The sequence below is a fragment of the Calliphora vicina genome, chromosome 3, assembly GCF_958450345.1.
Source record: "Calliphora vicina chromosome 3, idCalVici1.1, whole genome shotgun sequence".
NCBI lineage: Eukaryota > Metazoa > Arthropoda > Insecta > Diptera > Calliphoridae > Calliphora > Calliphora vicina.
Genome location: NC_088782.1, coordinates 129,384,326 through 129,412,306, shown reverse-complemented (window position 1 = coordinate 129,412,306; position 27,981 = coordinate 129,384,326). Strand labels below are relative to the sequence as shown.

The 27,981-nt window shown below is 25.4% G+C and overlaps 1 protein-coding gene across 1 annotated transcript; it reads right to left on the bottom strand.

Annotated features, from left to right (window-relative positions):
* Positions 1-482: 482 nt before the first annotated feature.
* On the bottom strand, positions 483-26,401 carry hid (head involution defective). Its single transcript, XM_065504934.1, has 4 exons — positions 26,116-26,401; positions 6,689-7,136; positions 5,972-6,158; positions 483-1,219 (listed from the first exon to the last, which is right to left on the bottom strand). Exons 1-4 carry the CDS (start codon positions 26,333-26,335, stop codon positions 1,142-1,144), a joined length of 933 nt encoding a protein of 310 aa, XP_065361006.1. The 5' UTR covers positions 26,336-26,401; the 3' UTR covers positions 483-1,141.
* Positions 26,402-27,981: the final 1,580 nt, after the last annotated feature.

The following is a 27,981-nucleotide window of genomic DNA, read 5'->3' as shown; positions in this document are numbered from 1 at the left end:
AAATATTAAAAATTCGCAACAAAACAATTTTTTTTATAATGAAAAGATTTTTCCAAACTTAAAAAACTTATGTTATTTAAATTTGTAACAAAACTGTTTTTTTATAATTTAAAGATTTCTCAAAACTATTTGAATGTATATAAAAAATCGTAAAAATTTATAAAATATTTAAAATCATTTTTTTTCAAAATTTCAAAAATTTCATTTAAAAAAAGTTTGTGGGAAACTAATAAATTTTAAAACAAAAATGTTAAGGACTTGTAAGATTTAATGTTCATGGTTTTTTGTATATATTGGTATGAAAATACTTTTTGTAAAAATGAAGAATGTTAAGTGTTATTTTAAATGTCAAGTAAAAATACTGTATAAAAAGGCAGTTTATGTTTATTAAGTGATTTTTTTTCTTTCAATTTTTTTTTTTTGCAAATTATAACAAAAATGTTTAAGCTCTTGTTTTTCTTTAATATTTATCAAAAAAAAAATTGTATATTTATACCAAAAATATGTTTTATTTTTTTAAATTCTCTTAAAATAGTTTTTCATTTTTTCTTTTTGTTTAAAAATTTTATCAAAAAAGTTGTGTTTAGACCAAAAATCAGTATCATTTTGTAATTTGTATATTTATAATTATACATATAAATATGCATATATACGAGTACATATATTTAATATTATTTAAAAAATTATTTTGTTTATATTATAATATTTTTGTGGTTTGCTGCCAGTCTAAATTGTGTGTGTTTGTTTTCTTTTGTATTTTTTCAAAAATATTTGTAACTTCTTTTCTTTCTTTTTAAAGAAGTTTTTCTATTCTTTATTTATTTGTTTAAGTAAATACTAATTTGACTATAGAAAAACTTCTTGTTTTTTTGTTGTTGTTGCTGTTATTGTTGCTTACCCCATTTATTGTAATGTTGTAAATCCCGTTTGTTTTATGTTTTACCTCTGAGTTGGTTGTAAATGCGCCCGCCGACTTTTTCCTTTGTGATCCTTTATGTGGCTTTGTTTGACTCAAACAATGAACTAGTTATTTTTGTGAAAATAAATTCGTTGTTTCGGTTTTGTATTGTAAATAAGTTTTTTTTCGTTAAAAAAAATAATAATAATTCCATATTCATTTTTTTCAAAATATTGTGCAGGCTCATCGGGCTACTAGAAAGCCACAGCCCATGGCAAAAACGAAGACTGTGACGACAGCAGGCCAAGTAAAGCTTTGTTCCTGGAAGTAGAGAGAAAATTATAACAGCAATTAGAAAATAATAAAAAATTACATAAGATGTAAGGAAAATAAGTTTAAAATATCTTAGGAGATACAAATTTGGTACATTTGGAAAAAAAAGTACTTTGGTACTTTTTAAAAAAAATAACTCGGAATATTTATTAAAATGTACTCTTCAGAATTTCTTTTGGGCACTTCTTCAAAAATGAAGTTTTGTACTTTTTCCAAAAAAGGTACCTTTGATACAATAAGTATATTGATATACCATAATATGTATAGTAAATTCGTGCTTTAAAAAAAGTACTTTGTATTAATTAAAGCTTAACACTAGTTCCAAAATTAATTTGGATACTTTTTCAAAAACGTGCGTTTGGTACTTTTTTTAACTACATACATAGTTTGCAACTAAAATAGAACTTTAATTTTTTCCGTACCATTATCATTGGTATATAAATTAATTTATAAAGAAATTTTAACACATGTGTGGAAAAAATTCTCAATAAAACTTCGATTAACTATGACACTTAAATCATTCAAACTTACTCATAAAAATTATGCAAATATCTATAAAAAAAAGTTTGAGCAATAAATTCTAATAAATGTCCTAAAAATCTATAATAATTATAACAATTTCTATACAATTCGTAACATTAATATTAAAATATTAAGTGTAACTAAGACAAAATTTTATTATTATTTCTGAATATAAAACTACAAATACATGTCAAATTAAATAATTTATGTCACAAAAAACAAGTGTTTTTGTAAAGCCAAACGGAAAAACTAAAGCAAGTTTATTAAATATAATTATCTAACTATTGTTAGAGATTTTTGGCACGTTAAACAAAAAAAAAGAAAAAAAAACATAATAAATAATCTTAGTGTAACAGAAAATCCCCTATCTTTATAAATATTGTTGTGTAGTCAACAGCATAAAAATAATTTATTTTATAGTCCTTAACAAAAAAATAAAAAAATCATCCCCCAAATTGAGGTCAATATTTGTGGTCAATGTTATGAACTCAGTGTTCATCTGGGTTTTCAATAAAAGCAGCAGCATGTTTGTTCTTGCTCTTGTTCTATTTTATCTAACAGATCGTTTAATTGTTGTGTTATTACAGCTAAACTGGGTCACCACCTTGCTTTAGTTATTCCCGCAACATGGGCTACAAAATTATAACAATTTATATGTGTTTTAACTATGGGGTTGTTGCTGTGATTAAATGTTGCAGACATGTTAGAAATAATGTTAACGCTTGGTGCGTGTTTATTATACTCTGGGGTATAGTAACCGGGATATTTATATACGTTGGTACTTTAGTCTATTTAGAGATTAGGTTTCAAGTTATTTATTTGTTTAAATATAATTATAGTTATTATTGTTTATTAGAAATAGATATAATCAAGGGGGATTTTTAATGTTAGAAATAATGATTTTAATAAATGGAGGACTAAGGCAATACCTTCAGAAAAGTACCAAAAGTTAAAATTTATTACAAAAATTAATTCAAAAATAAAATAAACATTATAGAAAAAAAAGCAAACAAATATTATCAAAAAGTACCAAAATACATATAAAGAAAAAGTATCAAAAAAGGTACTTTTTGAAAAAGTTCAGTAAAATACAAAAATTGTTCAGTATTATTTTTATATTATAAATTTAGTATCTAAATCTGTATAACAAAGTAACAAAAATTTATATAAAAAGGATATGTTTCCCCAAATTGTATTTATAAAATGTCGTATATCTTAACTAAATTGTCCACCTTTTCTTAAACTTCATTAATTTCCAATATTTTCATAGAACTACTTAACTTGTCATGTAAAGCTGGTTTATTTTGTCATCGTCGTTGGTTGTAATTTTAAATTTATTTAATTACAATCCCATTTTTAATTAATTTAATCGCGCCATTTACAAAAAAGCTAAAAAAAATAATTTTCATACAAAATTGCGTTGTAAATTAATTGTTTAATGTGAACAAAAACATACACACATAAACTATTGCAAAGTTTTGTAACAACCTTTAAATACTGAAAACAACAGTGTCTTGGCTTCTTCTGCTTTATGTTTCTAGAATAGTTAATCCTTTGTTCTCTAAAGCTCAACTCGTTGCACAGCACGAGTTAAAGATACAAAATAAAATAACTAAAACAACACACAAATGAAACTCACATTATAAATTATTGAAGTACGAGTGATTCTACTGACAAAAACAAAAACCAAAAAAAGAAAACAACAAAAATTGTTTTATACTACACAGCTCCTAGAGTGACACATGTATGTAAGAGGCAACAACGAAAAAAGGCTTGTAAAAAATTGTAAATATAAAAAAAATTATAAATATAAAAAAATATCAAAAAAAATTTAAAAAAATATTTGCAAAGGAAAAACTGAACCAAACGTATGGTGGGTATAAAGTACATGACAGGGCGCGGTTTTTTATAGTTAAACTAAGCAGACTTCTTTCTATATATTTACTACAACTCTATAATCTTTGACTATTTTTTTGTTGCTAAAACAATGATCTAGAGGAGTTTAAATAAAGAACGACTAGAAAACGCTCTACATGAAATTGGGAAAAAGCTTTTTTACCCTCAAAAAAAAAAGTAAAAGCTTTTCAGCCAAATATTTTGGCAATCTCCAATAAGAAGAGAAAAACTTTTTTTACATAAAACTTTAACTTTCAAATTCCTCTTGGTTAAATGAAGATCGAATATAAGCAATTTAAAATTTAATAAAAGCTTTTTGTAAAACTTTAAGTGCTAGCTTTTTTAAAGTTAAGCAAACTAGCAGACTTATTCTACGTATTTACTTCTTCATAATCGTCGACCTTTTTCTAAAAGAATTAAATGGAAATACTAAAATAGAGATCTACTTGAAATTGAAAAAAGAAAAGTTTTAAAACTTCTATTGTTAAATGAAAATGAATTTACAAAAGTCAAAGATTTACATTTTAAGATTTAAGAAAAGCTTTATATTAAACTTTATGCGCTAGTTTGTTAAAGTTTAGCTAAACTATGCTGACCTCTATTTATTTACTGAAACTCTATAATCTGATTTTTTACTTAAACTGGAGAAGTTCAAGTAAAGAAAAACTTGGAAAACTTTTACTTGAAACTGAGAGAAAACTTGTATTAGAAATATGTTTGAAAATATTTTTGCTTTATAGCTTTAGTTCAAATGATAAAGATTATTAGTTTATACAGGTTATATATAAGGTTTTCAAGATTTAATAAAAGATTTTCGTTAAAGTTTAAGCAATGAACTTTGTAATGTTAAAATTCGACTATAAAGTTGCTTTAGTTAAATGAAGACTATTTTATACATTTTAAATATAAGCTTTTTAAAATTTAATCAAAGCTTTTCATTAAAGTTTTTAAGGGTTTAAAAGAAATTGCATCGCAAACAGCATTTTTATAAAAAAAATAATGACAGAAAAAGCTCTTTCTGAAGTTTTTAGGATTTAGACAAATTTAACTTTTATTAAGAATTCAAAAATGAGCTTTTATTGCAATGGATTTTTATTAACGTTCAAGAGGCATTAAAACAATTTCCAAAAACAACATTCGCCATAAATAGAATTTTTGCAATTCTATTAGGAATTTAAAAATGCTTTTATAGAAAAAGCTTAACCTTAGGACATGTTCAGACTTGATTTTTTAGGTTACTGCTTAATTTTAAACTCCGTTTACAAATTTATTTGATATAAATCTTCTGTGACACAACTTTCCTAAACAACTAAGTAGTCTGTCAGTTTAAGATGTAGCGTGACCAGTGCAAAACTAAGAAAGGAGTATTTTACTAGTTTTTTTTTGTTGTTCATATACATATTCGCATTATAAAATACGAGTATATAGAACCGTATGTATGGCAATTTTTAATTTTATTATACTTCTAGCACTGCGCAATTAATTTTTATCGCAAATTTGCATTTTTATTTATAGTTTTAGGTTGTAGTCAGTTTTATTTTGTAAATGTACGTATGTTCGAACGTAAGTAGTTGTAGTATTTAAGACCATCCATCCATCGTTTTTTATAAAATAAAAAAAAATAAGAAAACTATATATGTATCTACTTTTACAAGTATGTATGTAATTTTTAAAAAATATTATAATTTTTTGTTCGATTTTGACTTTTGAACGCATTGTAAGATGAGTTGTATTTAAGTGTCGTTAGGTTGGATTTTATGACTTTGACTTGATTGCTGCTATTGCAAATTGCTGTTGCAGTTGTTGTGTTGTGTTGTAGGTTGTTAACCATACTTTGCACTGGCAATTTGTCACTTGCTTGAAGCGTGTTATTGCTCTACACATTGACGACAATGATTTGTTTTCTCCTAATTCTGTTGTATTTTTTGTTTAGTTTTATTTTCAATTTCAAATCGAACAGCACGTTTAGTTACTGTTTGTTTTTGAAAAACTTAACAGATGTTGCTTCTAGTAAATGTATTGTAGAAAAATTTCCTTGTACATATGTATGTACGTTTATTTGCTGCCGTTTAATTTGTTCATTATTTTTATAGTCTTTCGTGTGTGTTTGTGGAAATGTGTAACATTTGTAATGATTCTGACGTTGTTTTATGAGCTTGAAATATGAGTTAATGACCTTTTCGTCAAGACTATTAATGTATTTCTCAGATTTACATACTTAAATAAACACACTTGCAGGCTAATAGAGACACAATAGACAACTTTGGCAGTGAAGAAAGTGTCGGTAATTTAAAAATCAAAAAAATCTTTAAGAAAACTTACCTTCTTTTCTGGTTTGGTTTTTGGCACATCCTTTTTCTTTTTACGCGGTGGAATTCGTCCATTGAATTCCTGCAGCCTTTCACGGCCTGCTGTAAAATTATCATAGCGATCATCGTGCTCATCCCAGCTGGTCTCATGTTCACTTTGATATTCTCGCTCATCTTCACCCGTTGAGGTTAAACGTGATCTGCAATTAAATAGTTTAACATATGACAACTATTAATTATTAAACAAAATTAACAGAAACAAAAAAATAAAATAACAAAACAAAACAACAAAAAGACATTAATAAAATAATATTTATGATTAAGAAATATGGCACAAATACATAAATACAAAATTAAGTATAGTTTTTTTTTTTTTTTTTAATTTCGAAGCTGATGATGGGAAGAGTAGGAAGCTTATCTTAATTTCATATATTACAATAACAAGGCGCTATTGTTAATGCTGAATGTCGACGTAGTCGTTGATGATGTTTTTGTGGCTGTTGTGGTAATTAAAAGTCTGTTTTTATAGACAAGTCATGGGAGAATTAGTATTTTGAACATGTTAAAAAAACTTCTAGTTTAAAAGTTTAAATATAATTACAAAGGAGCAATGGACTTTGGAGCCAAATAAGGCAGTTTCGTTGCGTCTCGTCTCGTCTCGTCTGTTATTGTTATTAGTTATTGAGGTCTCTCATTAAGATAAGTTAAAGTAAAAAAAAGCATAACCTACCTTCTGGCCGAATCGGAGAATGAACGATGCAAACTTCGGTGCGACATACCACTTGTTGAAGTACCCGTTGAGGTGGTAGCCGTGGCAGTGTTGGGTGTGGGTGGCGGTGTATACTGATAGTAACTACCGCCTGGTCCGCTGTGATGGTAGGCAAAATGACCATGATGGCCATAGAGTTGATGCTGGCTGTGATGATGATGACTGTTTGGTACTGGTGGAGCTGACTGAGGTGCTTGTGTAGTTTGAGTTTGTGCATTGCCACTTGTTGAGGCAGGCGCTGTTTGATGGAAGAAATTCACTTCATCGCCGGCAGCAAAACTGACACTTGTGCGTGGTATTCTGGGTGTACTGCGACTACGTGGAAAGAATACTTCTCCTCCTGTATAGGAGGGACTATGTACTGAACACGAGGGGCTGGGTGGCGTTGGGTATTGGAAAACGGGTGCACCTGCAAATGAGATAAAAATATATAAGGAGATTAGTAAATTTAAATCCCAATAAATGTATTTCTATATATATGTAGGTAAACAAAAAAATATTTTGGGAAATATGAATTTTCGTTTATAAAACTTTTGACATTTTCTTAAAGTCTTATTTAAGACCTTTTCTATAATAAAAAGCTTTAAAAACCTTACAGTTTGTTAAAAATAGTAAAAAGCTTTTTGTAAACTGTAAGTAAGATTTCTATAAGCTGTTTATTTTTAAGATTATTTTACAATTTTAAAGTTTCTTACACAAAACTTGTCAGAACTGCTGAAAATATTATGTTAAAATTTTTATAAATTTTCCAATTAATACTAAACTTTCAGAGAGCATTAATGATTTTATACTAAAGTTTTCAAGTTATTTAAGCAGTTTATTATTAAGAATCTTTTATAATATTAAAGCTTCTTGCATAAAATTAGGTAATTTTTAGGATTTGCGTTAAAAATCACGTTAAAACTTTTTAGAAACTTTTTAATTAACCTTCAGAGAGCTTTAATATCAAGTTTAAATATAAAGCTTTTATCAAATTAATTTGCAATTGAAATGTCTGGAATAAAATTGAGTATTTTTTCCGATCTGCGATTAAAACTTTTAATTTATATTTTATAAAGCTGTTTTAAAAGCTTTATACGACTCTCATTAACATCTAAACTTTACTGCAGCCTAAAAGCTTTGTACGAAATTATTTTCCATGATTCTTATAAACTTCCTAATAACGATTAAACTTTACTTATCTCGTCATTTTTAAATTTTCTGTTGCTTCAAATTTAATTCATTTTAAAAAAAGTTTTATGCTTACTTTGCAAGCCAGTTTATAAAAATGTTGTTGTCTGGTTTAGAGCTATTCCGATTTAAACCTGATTGGTTTGGAGCTTTTCATGTAATCCCATGATTTTGTAATTTATTTTTTAAAGCTTTTTAAATCAGCCAGCTTTTAAAAATTATTTCGATTTGATTGTAACTTTAGTTTTTATTTTCTTTTGCCATAAATATCATTTTAATGCTTTAGTTTTTTTTTTTGGCTTTCTTTAACGACTTACAGTTGTTTTTATGACTTTTAAGCATTTTGCGCGAAAATCTATAAAAAAAAAAAAAATTACGGCTGTCTGTGCCATCATAAAATATCTTTTACCTTTATATGACAATCACCATTTAAATCAGTCATAAAACATGCAGGTTTTGTCATAAACAATTTTGCATAATATTTATAACGCTCAACTCAACTGCTTGAAACTTCCCACAATTTTTAAAAAGTTTTATGAGGGTAAAAGAATTGCAGTTTTTTAAACGAACTCTAGTGATGACAAATGTAAAATTTTATCTAAAGGAAAAGTCTAGACTATAATTTATATGTATTTTGTTTGTTTAATTTCAAATTATTATTTATTAAAAATGTTTAAATTAGATTGATTTATGTATAAAGATTTGTTTAAAAGTGTTAATGATAACAAACAAATTACCAGTTGAAACGAATTAATTTAAAATTAAATTCATAGTTTTTTTTTTGTAAAATAAAATAATTTGCATAAATAAAGTAATCTTGTAATAATTGTCTAGAATTTTATGTTAATTTTTATTTAATTGTTTCTCAGTTTATTTTGTTAAGGTTTTTTATGTGTTTGTGTTTTTGTTTATTTATTATTGTTGATGTTGTTGTTAAGTAAATATAAATTATGTACACCTTTTTGGCATGGATCATTTAATACGAACAAGATTCGCACACATGAATGTTTTACTTAAACTCAAGTGATGTGCATAATTTATTTTATTTCTTAAAAAAATCACTCAACCATTTGCTGACTTACAGTATATGCAGTTTATTTTTCAGATTTGTTTATTTTTTGTTGTATTTTTATTACTATTGGCTTAATGACCGAGCGCATTCATTTACATGGCAGTATTTAATAATCAGGTGCAGTGTGTGTAGCACACTTTCAGGGTCAAGATGTGTAAAGTGGTTGGTTAGCTGGCTGGCTGGTTGATCGGTTGGCCACTTGGCTTGATTAAAGTAAAAATTACGCTTTGTACAAAGTTTTCAACAATTGCCTGTAAGTTTTAATACTCATAAATACAATAGTCAGTTTACTTAAATGAAGACGAGGAGACAGAAAATCTTTTTAAATATATTTATTTGTTTATATTTTATTGTACAGGTTTTTGTTGTCAGTATTAACATTTGCTTGGGGAATAAAAATTACGACAATATAATATAAATTATTAATATATTTACTATACAATGAAAATTGTATGGAATATAGTACAACTACAATCTCCATGTATGACTGTCTGTCTGTCTTTTCCCTCTTACGTAGTCGCAAGTAAGTATTGTATGTATGTAGGCGTTTGACAGGCGCCATAATTATATGCAATTTATAAAGAATATAATTGCTTTATTAAATATGTAAAGTGTATGTCAACATTTCACAGATTTTTATTATTTAGAGTATTAAAATTGATTACTACAAATGCTTTATAATTGTGTAATAAAAGTTTATAATTTGAGTTTTTTTTTTGTTGAATTTTTAATGAATTTATTTATAATACTAGATTAATTGAAACATTAATCTGAGTATAAGTAATAATGTATGCAAATTTATAATTAATTTGCCATTTTGCAAAGCTTTTTTTTCACAAATTTACGTGGTACATACAAAATTTGGAAAGTATAAAAACTGAGTTGATTTTGTTATAGTAATTTCAATAACTTTCATTGCCAAAATTAAAACAAAATTGGTCCTACAAAATGTAAATAGCTTATTTTAATTTTTCAAATTGTTCAAAGAACTTTTTATCCATTGACATTAATAATGAACTACTAGTGTTAAATAAGGTCTAACCACTATATTATTATAGCTGAGAGATTATTTAATTAATTATTATAAAAATATATTTATTGGTCCTTCGAATCGTAATTAATATTAAATATTTTGCAAACATTTTTATTTCAATAATGAAAAATTATTCACGAAACAACTACTATTTTGGTCATTATTAGAATACGATTTTTAAGAAATCTTGGCAAAAAACTTTGGTCCTTCGAATCGTAAATAGTTAATTTTCAAATTTTTTAAACTTTTTTATTTGACTTCAATAATGAAAAATCAATCTCAAAAATAAACAACAACTAATCTGGTCGCAATAAGAAGATATTTCTTAAGAAATCTTATCAAAAAAAGTGGGTCCTTCGAACTGTAAAAAGTTAACTTCTAAAAGTGAGCAAATAATTTAATTTTGAAGACGACTGTTTTGAAAGTTTTCAAACTTTCTAAATAAAAAATCTTTAAAAAATAAGTCAACTACAAATCTGTTTACAATTAGAAGAGGTTTCTTAAGAAATCTTAGAATAAGTAATAGGTCCTCCCAACCGCAGAGCAAATGACGTAGTAAAGAATACATTAATGATACACAAGTCATAAAAGTGGACAACTTGTTCTAATGACAACAAAGAAATCATATTAAAATAAAAAAATTTTTAAAAAAAAATGGTCCTTCGAATGTTTAATATTTAAGTTCAAAAGTTGTTCACTTTTGAATGTAAATATTAAAATTTGGTGAAATATTTTTTTAAGTGTAAAACCAATTTCAATACTTATTTAAAAACTCGTAGTTAAATCGAAAGAATATGGAAATATAACAAGGGTTTTTGATTTTTTGTTTCACAATATTTATTTGAACCCATTTTTAAAAGCTAACAACAAGGTAACTAAATCCCCATGGCAGGGAATTCTACTCCCTAAAGTAGACTACAATATCACAAATAATTCCTTTCATCTCATATAATTTGTTTTAAATAAAAATTTCCATCACGTTTTTACTCTACTCATGTTTATTAGAATGTTTGCAATACAAACAAAAAATAAACTTAATTGTTAATCAAGGTTTCCAAGAACAACAAAAAAAAACGCCATGCAATTTAAAATAAACTAAATAAATAATAAGAACTTGTACAACAAATTTAATAACAACTGCTTTACAATTTCAAAAAAATTTTGTTGAAAATTTTTCAAAATTAAACATTATCACAGGAATTGATTGATTATTGTCAGCTGCAACAAATGACAGAAAAATTATTGGTTTTGAATTGTTACATAAAGAAATAAACTACAAAAACTAAATAAAACTTGCAAACGTACAGTCAGTCGTCAGTCACATACTTAAAATAAAAAGAATTACAGCACAAATAACAACAAATACTCAAGTACTTAGATACTGAGTTGTATTTATTTCAGCAAACGGTTGCTATAAATTACTACTCGTGTGTTCGAATACTATAGATTACACAAATTTTGCTAGACATTATGTCTCAGTATGACTTTTTGCTATTTGTGTTTATATAAATATATATATGTATATAAATAATCTATTGTGGTTTGTTTTGTGTTAGATTAGCAACTTTTTATAAATAATTTTTTTAATTTTTATTTATAATTTTTTATTTTGTTTACTGAAAATCCATAAAAATCACGTGTATCATGTCCAACATGTAGTTTCTTCTTTTTTAGAATTGAAAAAAAAAATAGCTAAATTGTCATAAACATTTTAACACCAACATTTTATTTTTTCTGTAATTAATTTATCATTATTCTAACATGAATTTAAAAAAAAAAAGTAAACACACGTTTGATTATTTTGTATCTAGTAGATGCAGTTAAAAGCATATGTTTAAGATGTTTCATTTATGAATAAATATGTATACAACACATGAGTATATAATTTATAATGAATAATTTAAATATTATGCAAATTGACTTTTTTGTTTAAATAACAATGATTGTATTTTACAAAATTCTATAGAGTTTTTAAATGCCTGCTCTTAACAAAATAATACTGTATTTCAAGACTAGTTTTGTTTTATTTTTTTTCTTTTAATTTAATTTTTTTTTGTTGCTATTGCTAATGACGCTGCAATTGTTTATAAACGAAATATGGCAAATGCAGAATGTAGAAAAAATGTATAAATACAATTTATTTAATAGAAAAAATATTTATATATACAAACTTAACGATGCTGCTGGTTTTTCAAGGTTAAATTTGTTTTGAAGTAAAGCGCGCGCTTTTTTTAATCTAATACAACTAGTTGCATTTATTGGTTTAACCCTTAAACAGGGAATGGTACAAAAACGGCACTATAAAAATAAATATATTTGAAAATAATTCTTGTTTGTGTTTAAAAACCTATTTGTTGTTTAAGACTTTTCGTAATATTGTAAGATAAAAATAATATCCCAAGTAAAACAATAATAAAAAAAAATATTTTCACAATTTGATTTTTAACCGGGTTTTAAAATTGGTCCTTCGAACCATAACTAATAAATTTATAAAATTGAGCAAATATCCTTATTTTAATTGTTGAATAATGAAACATCACTTCAAAATCAGGACCAATCAATATCTGATCACAATTGAGATATGTTTTAATAGAATTCTTATAAAATAGTTCATTTTAAAAATTTAACAAAAAACATATACATATTTCAAATTGTTTCAGTAATAAAAAATTCATCAAAAAAATAAATAACCTACTGATTTGTATACATTTAACATATGATTCTTAAAAAATTTTAATAAAAAAATGTTGGTCCTACGAACCGTAATTTTTAAAACTGAACAATTAAATTAATTTTAAACACAACTTCTTTTGATTACAAACAAGAAATCATATTTAAAATTAGAAATTTGTAAAAAAAAAATTGCAAAAAAAACTATATCTCAAATGTTTTCAATAATAAAAAAACAATCTAAAAAATAAACAAATACTATTGGGTTTAAATTTGGTGGAGTTTCTTATGGTTCCTTCGAACCTTAAATATTTCATTTTAAAAACGGAGAAAATTACTTTTCTTTTAAGACAACAATAATGAAATATCTACATTAAAATATGACATATTCTTCTAATAACAACGAAAACGTATTATTTATATTAAAATTCTTTAAAAGAAAATATTTATTTTAAAAATAGTGCAAAAAAGTCTTACTTCAAATTTATCAAAGTTTAAAAAGTAGGTCCTTCACATTTCGTATCGACCAACAATTGGTAGTTAAAAATTCGAGTGGGTGGGATAAAGGAAATGGAAAGGTTATCAGTTGTCTTATTTTCAGAGAAACATCTAGATAATTTTAAAGCTCTTGACCCTCATTTTTTCATATTGAAAACTAGCATCAGCCCCAAAAGGGTTAAAATTGGCACTAGCACGTGAATTATTATAGTAAAAACCTCGTTGTAGCATTTGTAAACACAAACAAACAGCAATGGTCCTAATGTACAGCTGCACAAAAATCTTAAAAAAAATTAACAGACTTTAAAAAATACATATTCATGCCACCACAGCCACTACAAACAAATTGGCAAGAAAAATACTTGAAAAAAAAAAGATGAAATGAATACTCGTAGTACATCAAGCGTCATCAAACTTGTTTCAAATGTAATTTCAGTAATGTTGGTTAATGCATCTTATTGCTGCAGCAGCAGCAGCAACAACAATTGTCTTTTAAAATATGATGTTGTTATATTGTTGTGGTTTTTTGTTGTTGTTGTTGTTGCTGGTAATATAGTTAAACCACTCCTTTTGTAAATCGTGTTTTACGCTTCAACAGCTAATGCCTGCTGCTTATTTAATTTAACAAAATGAAAAATACATTTATTTAGTTTGTAGTTAGTTTTGTTGTTTGGAATAATAGTATAAATCTAACGTCCCCTTTGCCTCCCTCTAAGCCATTAGTTTTGTTAAATACTTGTAGCCTAAGGTCTTTAGTTTAAGAATATTATTGTATAGTATTTTGCAAATTAAAATTTATAATCATTAACAAAATGTTTTGTTAAAAGATCTTGTTTTTTTTTTTTTTTTTTTTGATGCAGCGGCAGCAGTAGACTGTCATATGTTTAAATACTTGTAAAAAGTGGCCTGTAACACAACCAATAAAAGCTTTAAGCACTAGTTGAGATCAAGGATTGTGGGTCAAAGTAAAATAATTTACGTTTATAATAATTACACAATTAGTATAACAAAAAATTGTTAAAACAGCAGCAGTAGCTTTAAGGGTCATATTGTTTTGAACAATAACTAATTGCAAGTAATAATATTAAGCTCAAAGAGGTTATTTATTTTCCTTAAAAACCAATATGATGAATCGTTTTTTTAAAGCCTCTGAAAATTTTATATGAAATCATCACTTAAACTTAATAACCATATTTGTTACATGACACAACACATATTTTTTAAAACCACAACCGTTATTTTATAATGAATTCCAAATTAAAAAAACATTTCGTTAATTACCTTATATGAACAAAAACGGTTTATTGTGAAATTTGTTTTTATTGCAATAAAAAACACTTGGTGACAAATCAAATTAAACACAAAAAACAGTTACATTTATTTTGTGTTAAATCATTGCCGATCTGTGGGTGGGCCTTACAACATGATCAAAATCAATCATCTCATATGCAACATCTAGACTACATCCTGCCATATTTGTATGCAACAAGTTCAACAACTTTTTAAAGCCATAAGAGGATAAATTGTTGTTCAAATAAAATAAAATTATTATTTGTTTTGTGTAAAGCTTGCACCAATTTTGGTGAGTTTTTGCATTGAATTTTAAGAAGATTTAACCAAAATATTTATAAATGAAAAACAAAACACACACAAAATAAAACACTTAAATTTTACAGATATTTAAAGGAGTTAAATAAGATTTCCAATTCTATCAAATTTTCATTGATACAATTAATTGCAGTGCCTTTAATTAAGGACACTTTTTAATTTAATCACTGTTAACAATTCTAATGATGGTCCTCACAAAATTTGAGAAAATAGAAGAGTTAGATTTTAGTATTCCTATATATTAAAACATTAATATTTTTTAATATACAAAGATTTTTTGGAAATCCTATAGAAACTGGCTCATGATCTTCATATTTATGTTAATCTTCCAAACAAATGAGTGGACTTTAAGCTGGATTTAATCCAAATTAAAGTATAAAACATTTTAAATCTCTGCTATTTTCAATTAAATCAGCCGTTAGAAAACTGGAGAGGGAGGAAGATTTTTAGATTTAAAAGATTAATTGCTAATATGCTGAGGATTAAGAAATCTATACATTTATTTGTAATCAATTAAAAAATTAAATAAATTCATTGAATTAAATTAATACATTTTTTAGTTTAGAAATATTCATCTGAGTTGTTATTAAAAATGATTAGTAAAATAATCACAAATGCATTTGATTCAAAGACTGTTTAAAATATTAAATTTCCAGCTAGTTAATATTGAAATAAAACATAACTATTAGTTAAAAAATAAAACACAAACATTTCCTCCAAAACCTTATTGGTGTGAACACAGCTAATTATTTTATAACAATGCTGCCTACTTTAAGGAGCAGGCACGATACAATTGCTAAAATAGAAAATTTTAATTGGAAAAACGAATTCTATACTATTTTGGTAATAGGAAATCAAAATGTTTTTGTATTGAATATAATTTCAACAATGAGAAAATTTAATTTTACACACAAAAATATTTCCTTATAAATTCTATTTCAGCTAATGTCCTTTTATGTAGTTTTAAGCTAAGAAAATATTTTTGGAAAAACCACATTTATATTCTACATCCGCATGTTTTTGTTAAAATTTTGTAATTTTTGCTACTTGTTTTTATGAAAAGTTAATTTAATGGAGGATTTCGCTTTAATTTAAAAGGCCTAATAAAGTATTAATTACAACAAAATAATAAAAAAAAACACTAAATATTTGACCATAAACAGATCAACTCAATTAATTAATTACAACAAATTTTTGAGGCATTGTTTGTTGCTAATTACCCACAAAAAAATAGTTTGTGTTAATTAAGATTTTTAGCAAAAAAAAAACAAAAGCTATTGTTTTTTTTAAACAAAATCATTTTAAAATATATTCTTTGTACACTTTGTCATGTTAAACTTGTCATGTTTTTAATGTCTATTTTTTTACTTTTTTCTGTTAACACCAATTTTGGACAAAACCACATTTTAATCTCATTAAGATTCAACACTTTTTTTATGCAACAATCATTTGTCATGTGTCTAAAATACTTGATGGACATCTCATTGATTGTTTAGAAATATTATTGATTTTTTTTTTGTTACAATAAACTTAAATTTATTTAAAAAAAGGTGTTGCTTTGAATGTAATTGAACTAGAATATTTCCTATACTTCAATATGGAACATAAATAAAAAAAACTGATAATATTTGTGTTCTGTAACCCTGACATTTAAATAGCAAACTTATTTTATTTGTAATATTCTTATCAATAGTTTGAATTTTTTCTGAATGAAATTGCAAGTGGTGCGCCGTTTTCAATAGAGGCTGGATTTCTATTCAATGCATTTAAAAATACTTTATTTAGCTCAGCTAATTACACAACAACAATTAACATTTTGCGATAATTAACTGTCAGATGTGTGTGGTAATGCTCGCTCGAGGAAAATTAAATGCACAACACACTTATTTGTGTTCTCAACTTATGCCGGCTTGGCAATGAATGGAAACACTCATGGTGGCATAAATAAAAACAAATATATATGTATGTATTTCTATAATTATAGAAATTAAAAAGATTCTACTTAATACACATATAAAATCTACATCAAAATTTTAAAACAATAGAAATTTTTAAAGATTTAGTAATACAAAGATTAGCTGGAAATTAAAGCATTTAGTTTTGAAATTATAATTAATTTAAACCTTTGTTAGTAAAAAAGTTTCTAAATTTTTTAAAAACTAAAAGAATTTTAATGAGTTTTAAATCATTTGAATTGGAATATTACATTAAACTTAAAAAAATTATGAATTAAATTTTTAAATTTTATTCAGCAAATTTTTCAATTACAAAATCCTATTTTAAAATTCATCTTCAATATTATTTGAACTAAAACAAAGTATTCTGTTCAATGTTTCATTAGAATTCAAATAACAAAATCGACCCCTCGAAAATTAAGATAATTTCCCTGGTTTTCAATCACAATTCTCCTTATTTTCAATAAAAATCTCTTCTTTGTTCCATTGTCTATTATATTTTTTTTAAATAAACAAACTTATGACACATAATTTCCGTTTTAATTTTTCCAAGTGTACAAGTTTTGTCTATTTCTATATCAGTTTCTGTTTTACGTTTTTCATTTTCAACAAAACGTGCAATTTTCTTTAGGAGTCATATATACTTTTGTTGTGTTTTTTTTATAATTATTTTAATTGCGTTGATTTTTATTATTTACACTATTGTTTCTTTAGTTTATAAAACCAAAAGTGTGAAGATGTAGATGATGATTAATAATTGCTTGTAAAACGTTTTTTTTTTTAATATTGTAGTAATTTAATATTATCAGTAGCATTGAGAGATTTATTGGTTTATTATTTAATTTAGATAATTTTTGTTTGATATGGCAAGTTAAACAAATATTATAAATCATTAATAAAAACAATGCAAGCAAATATATGTATGTGAGTAATAGTTGCTTGTACAAAATAATAGTAATAGAAAATAATTTCACAAGCTATTTACTAATCAATTAAGGGGTTTTAACTTGTGTATTGAACACTATAATAAATGTATATATAATTGCTAATAAAATCAAATTAAGAGTTTTGTTGTCATTGTTACATAAAACTTATCCCACCTCATAAAAGTAGGCACTTCTTTGATATTGTAGGTTAATCCCTTAAGTATGCAATATTAATAATCAAAGAAGGAAAATTTTCCAAATAATATGGAAATAGTATTTTTTCATCTCTAGAGTACTTTTTACACAAAAAAAAATAATGTTCATTTTCAAACAAAATTATTTTACGCCAAAATAATTTTTTATAAAAAATTAATTTTTACACAAAAAATAATTTTGACATAAAAATAATTTTTTGATTGTTTAAAACTATATTTTTAACCAAAAAATAATTTTTTAAACAAAAATATCTTTTTTCACCAAAAAAATATTTGTAACAAAAGTTATTTTTTTATACAAAAATATATTTTTATACTAAAATCATGTTTTCACAAATAAAATTTCATAAAATAACTTAAATATCCTTTAAATTTAATAATATTGTCTTTTAAAGAACATAAAACTTGTGGGAAATATGCAGTACTTTAAGTTTAATGGTTTAACCCCTAAAGTAGGCAACATTTTTTCTTAAAACCTCTTAAACTTGTACAATCCAGCTTTCTTTAACTGCCTACATTAAGGAAATAATATTTAAAACTAGAGCTATAACAAGAATACAAAACAATTTTCTTAAAAAAGAGTCTGAGCATGTGTTTTTTGTTTGTATTGTTAAAGCAACTTCCTTATTTTTTTATACTTTTTTCTACAGACCACTTCAAATCCTAGAGAAAACTTGTGTGAACTAATAAAGACAAAACTTAAGCACGTACCAGAAGAAACATCAAATAATAACACAAATCTAACAACAATACATACATATATAATATATATAAAAATCTTTAAAAAAAAACAACAACAGGATCAAAGCATGTTTGTTTTAAACATTTAATCATACTTTAAAAATAAGTCAGTCATGCCTTTGACAAGGAAAATTCGTCAAATAAAAAAAAAGAAAAGCATATAAAAAATATAGACGCATTACGGATGACTAGTTAGCCAAAGTAACAACAAACAAAACAGCTTAAATTGCTGCAATGAGTATAAAGTATAATGGCAAAAAGAAAAGTTTAATAATTTTTGAGCAAAAAAACAAGAATAAACAAAGTCAATGGCATTGAATAATGAGCAAAGTAATTTTACAAAAAATAAACGGAAAAACAGCAGCAAAAACACGTGAGTACGATTAACAACATCGGCAAAAGAATATAAATCCAAAACAAAATAAAAATAATAATAATAATAAAACAGCAAAACCGACGAGCCCTCTTGTTAAAGCAGCTGTTTCTAGGCGGCCATATTTGCCGCCATTTTTTATTTTTGATAGATTTCCTTTTAAAGGATTTTTTTTATAATGTAAAGCAAAGGAAATCCCGAAATGGGAACGCGCCCTGTTTTAGGCTACATTATTTTAAAAACGAAGTTGCTGAGCAAAACAAACCAAAGGAAAAATATAAACATTTCAGTATAATTATAAGAAAGAAAACGTTAGCACAAAACAGAATGTATAACAAAATAAATATCGTGCAGACTTTGTGCAGAAAACAGCTGATTTGTTCAAGGAAAGGAAAATTTCAGATAAAAGTAATAAAAATAAACAAAAAATATATAAAAAAAATGTTGATGTATTTGAAAAATATGGTAAGTAACAAATAAATAAAGGAAAAAAAACAAAAATAAATGGTATATATAACAGAAATATGTAAATAAACCATTACCAAACCAGCCAGCAAAGTCAAGAGCATTGCCTTTAGTAAGTTTTCTATGTGTAAGTGAAAAATTTAACATGAATGTGTGAATGTATAAGTAAGAGATGATTGTAACGCCTGACAACAACAAACAGGCGTTTAAATTTTAACACATTAAAGCTGCTGCTGCTGCTGTGGAGCATAAAAAATAGGCTTTTTTAGTTAAACGTTAACATGATTTTGTATTTATACCGGAAAAGGATGTAAACAGCAGCAGCAGCAACAACAATAAAGGGTTTATTCTTCTATTTAAAACTCTTTCTCTTTGTCACAAACTCACATGTATGTATGTATGTAAAAAGAAAATGAAGAAAATTACAAAAAAAGTGGCAAATACATGTGAGAAAGTGTTTGTTGTATTAGTGTTTAAAGGAATTATGATGATGTCCTCTTCCATGTTGTTGCTGTTAAGTTCTAATGAGTGTGAATTTAAAAAAAAACCGTTATGATAATGATGATGATGTCTGTGTGCTTGTGTTCAATGTTTTGAAGAAATCTTGTTTTCTTTTTTGATGAGAGGAGAATTTAGAGAAAAAAATATAACATTTACTCACAGAATAACGGTGTTTATGTAAAAGTATGTAGTTGTTTATGTTTTTGTTAGTGTTTTCTTGTGGTAAAATGAGAAATGGCGAGGATGATAATGATGCAGATTATTGCATGTCAGAGTTTTGTTGATTTAAAAAGATGAGTCATCATTTTTAAAATGCTTTAGGTTTAAAAAAGACTTAACATTTTCTATACGATTTTCTATAAAAAAGCTTCAAATATAGTCAGAACTAATTCCATTTCATATTATAAATATTAAAATTGATTATTTAAAGTTTTAATTAAAATAAATCTGTACGTGTTAATTGTATTGTGATTTTAAAACAATTTAAATAAAACTTTTAATTAAAATGTTCCATTTAAAAACAATACCAGTAGCAGGCAAATTGTTAGTATTTGTTTTTGTTAAACAAACCCAACCATAACATGATTATTGGCATAAATTAACCAACATAGAGGTGACCAGCAAAATGCAAGCACCACCACAAACCTTACTAGCCAACTAATGGTCAGTGAGTTTAAATTGAAAAAAAAGAAACATAAAACTAGTTTAAGCCAAAGGATACTAAGCAAAATACACATAAAGCTCAAGAAAAAAATAAACCTGATTTTCGAGCTTGAACCAAAAGACAAACTAGCAACATTTTTTTTATTATATTTTTTGCATTTAAGCCAAAATGTGAACAACTCGAAACAAGTTAACACACTAACAAAAAAAACATATTTTTTAAAACACTACAACTCTACATAAGCACGCGAGCATAACAAAATATTAAAGCAGTAACAGGGAAAACAAATCTTGATTTTTTTTTTGTTTAACAACAAATGAAAAAACAAAGTGGGCGTGTAAGGCCTATTAAAATGCAATAAGATACATATTATAAACAACATAAAATTTAATATGAAACCAAAAGCCACCTAAAACTGAAAACTGTTTTTTTTTAAAGAAAAATAAAACCATAAAAAACACTATTTAAACATGAGCACGCGACAAACACACTTTGTTTAAATTGTAACAACTTAACTGAACTGATACGATTAAAGTTTCCCAAAGTACAAAAATACATATGTATATACTTCTTTAAGAGTTTGTTAGTTGTTTTAACTTGGGTTTTGGCTTAAGTTTACCAGCAGCTTTAGACAAACCCATTTAACAAAGTTTTAAATCAACTGGAAGCCTAACAAAAAACTGACCTTAGATCTTGGCAAATTGCCAGAGTTTATGATTAATAGGAAATTTGAAAAAAAGTTCAATTAACTAACTGTCTGTTTTAATGAAAATTAATTTTTAAAGAAAATGTTTTGAAATATATTAAATTTGTATATGACCTAGTTTTTCTGTTTTATTTAAAATTGAGCACATTCGGAGTCGTATTATAGGTTAAATTAAAGCTAGGATTTTTAAAAACTTGGAATAAAAATTTTCAGATTTTCTTCTTCGTTTAAAAGGCTTTTGAAATACTTTAAATTTGATATGTAAGTATATTGTCTATATATGAATTGATATATTGAAGCTATGCCCACTCGAAAGTAGGCGTCTTCTATTTTGAACACGATATAAAAAATTTTCCAAACATTTTAAAAACATACTTTTTCTTTATGGACCGATTTAGATGATTCCTTCAGCACATACAATTCAGAAGGTATTTCTGAGAGATTTATGTGAAACTTTTCTAAAACCTGTTTATCTCGGCCATATATAGAACGATTTGGATGATTCCTTAAACTCATATAACTGAGAATACTACTATTTAAATAAAACTCTTCAAAAAGGCATCTATAATAAAAGTATGTTTAATTTTTATTAGAAAAATTCAATTTTGAAAATTTTTAATTTGAAGATTTTGAAATCTAAAAAAGAAATAACTCTCAAACAAAATAGTAAAAAATAAGGTAAAGAACTCAAAACTGAAAATTTTGAAAATCATTTTATTGATTTCAGTTGCAATGTTTTGTTTATACTATAAACGATTTTCATTATATCTTTACCATTTTCTATTTAAGTAGTACATATTTTAATATTTTTTTCAATCAATTCTTATTTTTTTATTTGCTATAAAAATTATAGAATAAAAAGCAATAGTTAATTGTATTACACAGTACAACACATGATTTTGGGACTCAATTCTGACAATTGCACGTGAAAGTAGCCCCAAAAATAAGAACTTCTGCATCATTAGTTTTGTCAAGTTGGCTGCCGTAATAATTTAATGACCATACGAATTTTTTTTCCTCAATGTGGATTTTTATCACTTTTTCTATATATTAGCACGGTTATATCTCATATACCGTACGGAATATCTCTTTTGTGGCTGAAGCAAAGTTGTAGATATTGAACAGTAGAAAAAAAGTACGGAACATACCTACCCGAAAAAGGTGCACCCAGTGCCTTAAAAATCGCAAAAATGCCCTTTTTTAACCAATTTTTCACCTTTTTTGCTCAATAACTGGATTACAAATCCAATTATGGACCGATCACCATGAAATTAGGTCGTGTGATTTGTGTCTATGTGAAAGTTATTTATCATGAATTTTGTATGTATACCATCATTTTTATAAGATTTATTCACTTTAAAGTGATTTTCGGAAGCGGGTCTTATATGAGAGCTATGAATAATTATGGACCGATCATAATAAAATTTTTTGACATGAATTTTATATATATAAAACTTATTTTGAGCGAAATTAGTGTAGATACATATATAAATTAAACATTTATGACCGATAAAGTCCAATTTCGGGAGCGCATTTGTATGGGGGCAAGGTGAACTAATGAACCGATTTCAGCCAATTTCAACAGGCTTCGTCCTTGGTCCGAACAAATTATATGTACCAAATTTTTTTATGATCGGTCCATAATTAGTCATAGCTCCCATATAAGACCCGCTTCCGAAAATCACTTTAAAGTGAATAAATCTGTTAAAAATGATGGTATACATACAAAAGTAATGATAAATAACATTCATATAGACACAAATCACACGATCTAATTTCATGGTGATCGGTCCATAATTGGATTTGTAATCCAGTTATTGAGCAAAAAAGATGAAAAATTGGTTAAAAAAATTTAAAAAATGGGAATTTTTGCGATTTTTAAGGCACTGGGTGCACCTTTTTCGGGTAGGTATGTTCCGTACTTTTTTTCTACTATTCAATATCTACAACTTTGCTTCAGCCACAAAAGAGATATTCCGTACGGTATACGAGATATAACCGTGCTAAAATATAGAAAAAGTGATAAAAATCCACCTTGAGGAAAAAAAATTCGTATGGTCATTAAATTATTACGGCAGCCAACTTGACAAAGCTAATGATGCAGAAGTTCTTATTTTTGGGGCTACTTTCACGTGCAATTGTCAGAATTGAGTCCCAAAGCAATGAACTGAAAAATGTTGTACTGTGTTATTTATATCTAATATGAACGGCCAAAGACACCTTTAATTTAATGACTCATTTAAGTTTTACGACTAACTACACATACAGTTAAATTTAAGCCAATTTAACAATAAATTCGTAAGAGTACTTTTTTTACTTTAGAAACTCAACAATAATTTCTTTAAAAACTGCTTAGTTTAGCAATTTTTTTATGACCATCCTTATCGTGTTGTAGGTAATTTAAGACATAAATGCTGATGAAAACTTACAAAAAAAAAAAGATTTTAATTGTAGTATTTTTAAGTTTTCTACAACAATAAAAAAGTGCTTTGTAGTGGTAATTTGATATCAATTTAATTGTTATAGTACGTGAATTTTTATTTACAATTTTATGACAGTTAAAATTACTATTGGCTTATTATTGTAAGTTAAAAACAAAACAAAAAAACTCTAAACCAGGTGTGAATTATGTCTTAAAGTTATAGTTTTTCTGTATGTGTGAAATTGTCAAAAACTTTTATGAGCCACTAAAAATATATTTTATTAATACTGACTTCAGTACGGTTTTTGCAGAGTAATTGTTGGAATTAAGGTCTATTAGGCCATATAAATTTATTATTTATGTTGATAAGACTAAAAACAATAAATTTTTAAGCTTATTTTCAAGAATAATTGCAATCAGATATGCAAAATACTATTTTATACAATAATCAGAAAGATTTGCCAAATTGTTTTGAAATATTAAACAAATTGTTTATAGTATTTGTCAACTTATTTTAAAATTAAAAAAAAATTTAAAACAAAACTGTATCTTTCAGAAAAATAATTAAAAAAATTCATTGAACAAATTTTGAAAATATAAAAAAATATTCCAAATACTTATTTAAATTTAAAATAATTTAAAATTATATATCAAAAATTATAATTAAATTTTTAGTTAAAAATATCAGAAAAAATATTTTAAATAATTTTAGAAAAAATTAAATTTTTTTTTTTAAATTTTGAAAATTAAAAAAAATATTTTAAATTTATGTAAAAAAAAATCATAAAAATACATACTTTGTAATTATTGAATAATAGCAAAAAATTTATTATGTATATGAATTCAAACTGTTTGCTTTTGAATAAAAAAATCAAGATATTTTGAAATGAATATTCGAAAAATAAAATTCAATTAAGTTTGTCGAACTGAAACAAATAAATTTAAAAAAAAAAATAATGAAAAAAATGTTTCAAATCAAATTATATATCAAATTTCAAAAAAATTAATTTTTTACAAAATTATATAAAATTTTTTTTAATAATATTTATAATTAAAAACAGTTTGAACTAATATTAAAAAAAATAAATTCAAATAAGTAAAGAAAATATTCAAAATATATTTTCAATACGATTTTAAAACCTACAAATCCTTTATATTTAATGAAGAAAAATAAATTCAAATTAAAAAACAATTTGTTGTTCAAAATATAAAAAAATAAAAAATTAAAATATTGTAATATGTAGTTTTGTTCAAAATTATATTCTTTTTAAAAAAGAAATTTCAAAACTTTTTTAATCAATATCAACAAAATTTGAATTCAAAAAAGTTTGTAAACCGAATCGTACTTTTAATACGATTTACAAACCCACATATCATAAAAATTTACTATTAACTCCAAAAAGAAAAAAACATTTCTTTTAAATTTTGAAAATTAAACAAATATTTTCAATTTTATGTTAAAAAAAAATTATAAAAAATACTTTATAATTATTGAATGAAATATATTTGAATTAAAACTTTTTGCTTTTAAATAAAAAAAAAATTCAAAACATTTTGAAATAAATATTCGAAAAATAAAATTCAAATAAGTTTGCAGAACTGAAACAGATAAAATTACAAAGAAAATACTGAAAATATATATCTAATGCCATTTTAAAATTTTCAAATCATTTAAATTTGTCTATTGTAAACATTTTACACATTTAAAGTTTAATGACAAGAAACTGCATGTCGGTACTTGCATTTATGCACTCGTGTATGATTTATGAATTTCATCACAATTGGTGTTTATTGCATTACAACCATTGCATGTACAAACTAAGTAGTACTCAGTTATTTTTAATTTTCAGTATTTAAAATTTCCAGAGAATTTTTGTTTTTAAATTTAAACAAAATAATGTTTGAGTTATACTTTTTATTGAAAATTAAATTTTTTTAAACAAAATTTTTAAAAAAATATTTTTTCGTTGGTTTCAAATATGAAATATAAATGAAAAACAGTGAAATCTTTAAAAAATACTGAACAAATATTATAATTTTAAAAACTTTTTTAAAAAAAAAAAAAAAACAGAATTTTTTTAATTTTATTTTTTAATTGAAAAATTCGAGGAAATTTATTAGTTTTAGATTGCAATGGTAAAAAATTATTTTCTCATTTTTTAATAATGCATATAAAAATAGTTTGGGAACCTCTGACGCTTTTTTAAAAAAATTTCAAATTAACTTTTTAAAAAAAAAATCATTTATTTAATTTTTCATTCTTTAATTTAAAAAAAAATCTCAAAAAACCTTTTCGAAATCCCAGGGCAAAAAATAATTTTTAGGAAAATTTCTAGTAAAGATAATTTTTTGTTTTGGTAATAACTCACCTGAATTGACTGAACAACGATACAAGACCTCGTATATGGCCATAAATAAATCACCCGGCAGCAAAGGACTCTGCATGGGTGTTTGTGTGGCCGATGAGGTGGTATTGGGGGAGGATTGCAAAGAGCTAGCTGCACTGCTAGCGCCATCGGATGAAGTGGTGCCGCCGGATGATACGGTATCATCGGCACCACCCTCTGGCAAATAAAAGGGCACAGCCATTGTTATGACAAAATTGTAAAATTATAAGAATAATGATGAAAATGTTGCTGTTAGAATTGTTCAAAAAGAAAACAATTTAACTGTTTTTCGTTTTTTGTTTGAAGGAAAACACTTTAATTAGTTTGTTTTTATTGCAGTTTAGTTAAAAGTTTGTTGTTATTGTTTTAGTTTAATAAAACTTTGTCGTTGTTGTTTTTTTTTTATAAAAACACTTTTTGTAATTTTTTTATATAATTCTTTTTCAATAAAGTTTAATTTTTTTTAATAATTGTTTATATTTTTATAGCACTAATATTCTTTTGCACAAAAAGTCGTGTTTAGTAGTAGATTTTTTTAGCACTCTTTTGTTTTGTTTTGTTTAGTTTTTTTATTTTACTTTTGCATAAATTATTTTATACAAATGTCAAAAATTATTTTTTTTTTTAAAAAAAAAAAAAAATCTTTAAGAACTGTTATTTATTTTTTGTTATGTTTGGTTGTAAGAAAACTTAACTAAAAGCACTTAAAACGTCGTCGAACGTATAGAAAATTACAACAACACACGTCTTACTCGCTTCGTAGTTCGAAATCAACTGCTGGCACATAAGATAGGTGCCTCACACCATAGCCGTTGTTGGAGCACTACTAAAACACAATCATGCACTCAGTCACTGTAGAAAAATTATTAAAAAACCAACAACAAAAATGTACACAATACACACAGCCAGAACAGGCTACAGAATGAGAATGGAAACTGGGAAGAATATAAAAAATAATATGTATAAAAAATAATGTAAAAAATTAAAAAACCAACAACAACATCATAAAGAAGAAGAAGAAAAAAAGTCGCGCGTATAGGCATGCATTAGCCATGCAACAACAAAATCATGCACGCAACAAACATACAAACAAACATGCATTGCACATCTAAACATTAAACAACAACCAACAACAACATACACACTCCCCAGCTCACAAACAAACAAACATACTCTTGCATTAACAAAAACAACAAACAACAACAAGAAGAAAATACATACAGACAAATTCTCACTCACATTCTGACGAACACACATAGATACTCTGGATATTAAAGTAAATCAAGAAATATAAGGAATCAGTAATAAACAACAGCAACAACAACGAGATATAAGAAAAATTACTCTCCTCCATTAGTAGGGCCCTCTATTAAAGCCTTTATTAACAATAACAATGACAATCTAAGAATACCGAGATTTTGTTGTTTTTATATTTTTTTTCTTTAATTTTTTTTTTTTGGAGAGCAATCAACTTGAATACTCTTGTTTGTTTGTACACAGAGGCCTATAAGAAAATCATTAATACTCGTTTTTTTTTCCAGCTTTTTCTTTTCCATTTGTATTTCTCCCATCAAAAAGACAACAAAGAGCACTCACTACTCACTCGGCTACTCTAATAGCAACAATAAAACAAACGAAGACAAAACATCTATAAGATACAAAAAGACTTGTTCTGTATGAGGGCAATATGAAAAGTGTTGAAAAAACAAAAGCAAAGCACTACATACAATTTCTACTTCTAAAGATATTTAAAAAGATACTGATTACCAACAAGCCAGTTGGTAAAGGGATTCAGTTGGCTTCCGCTTAAGAAAGTCCAAATCTCGAATTGATGTTTATATTTTGATG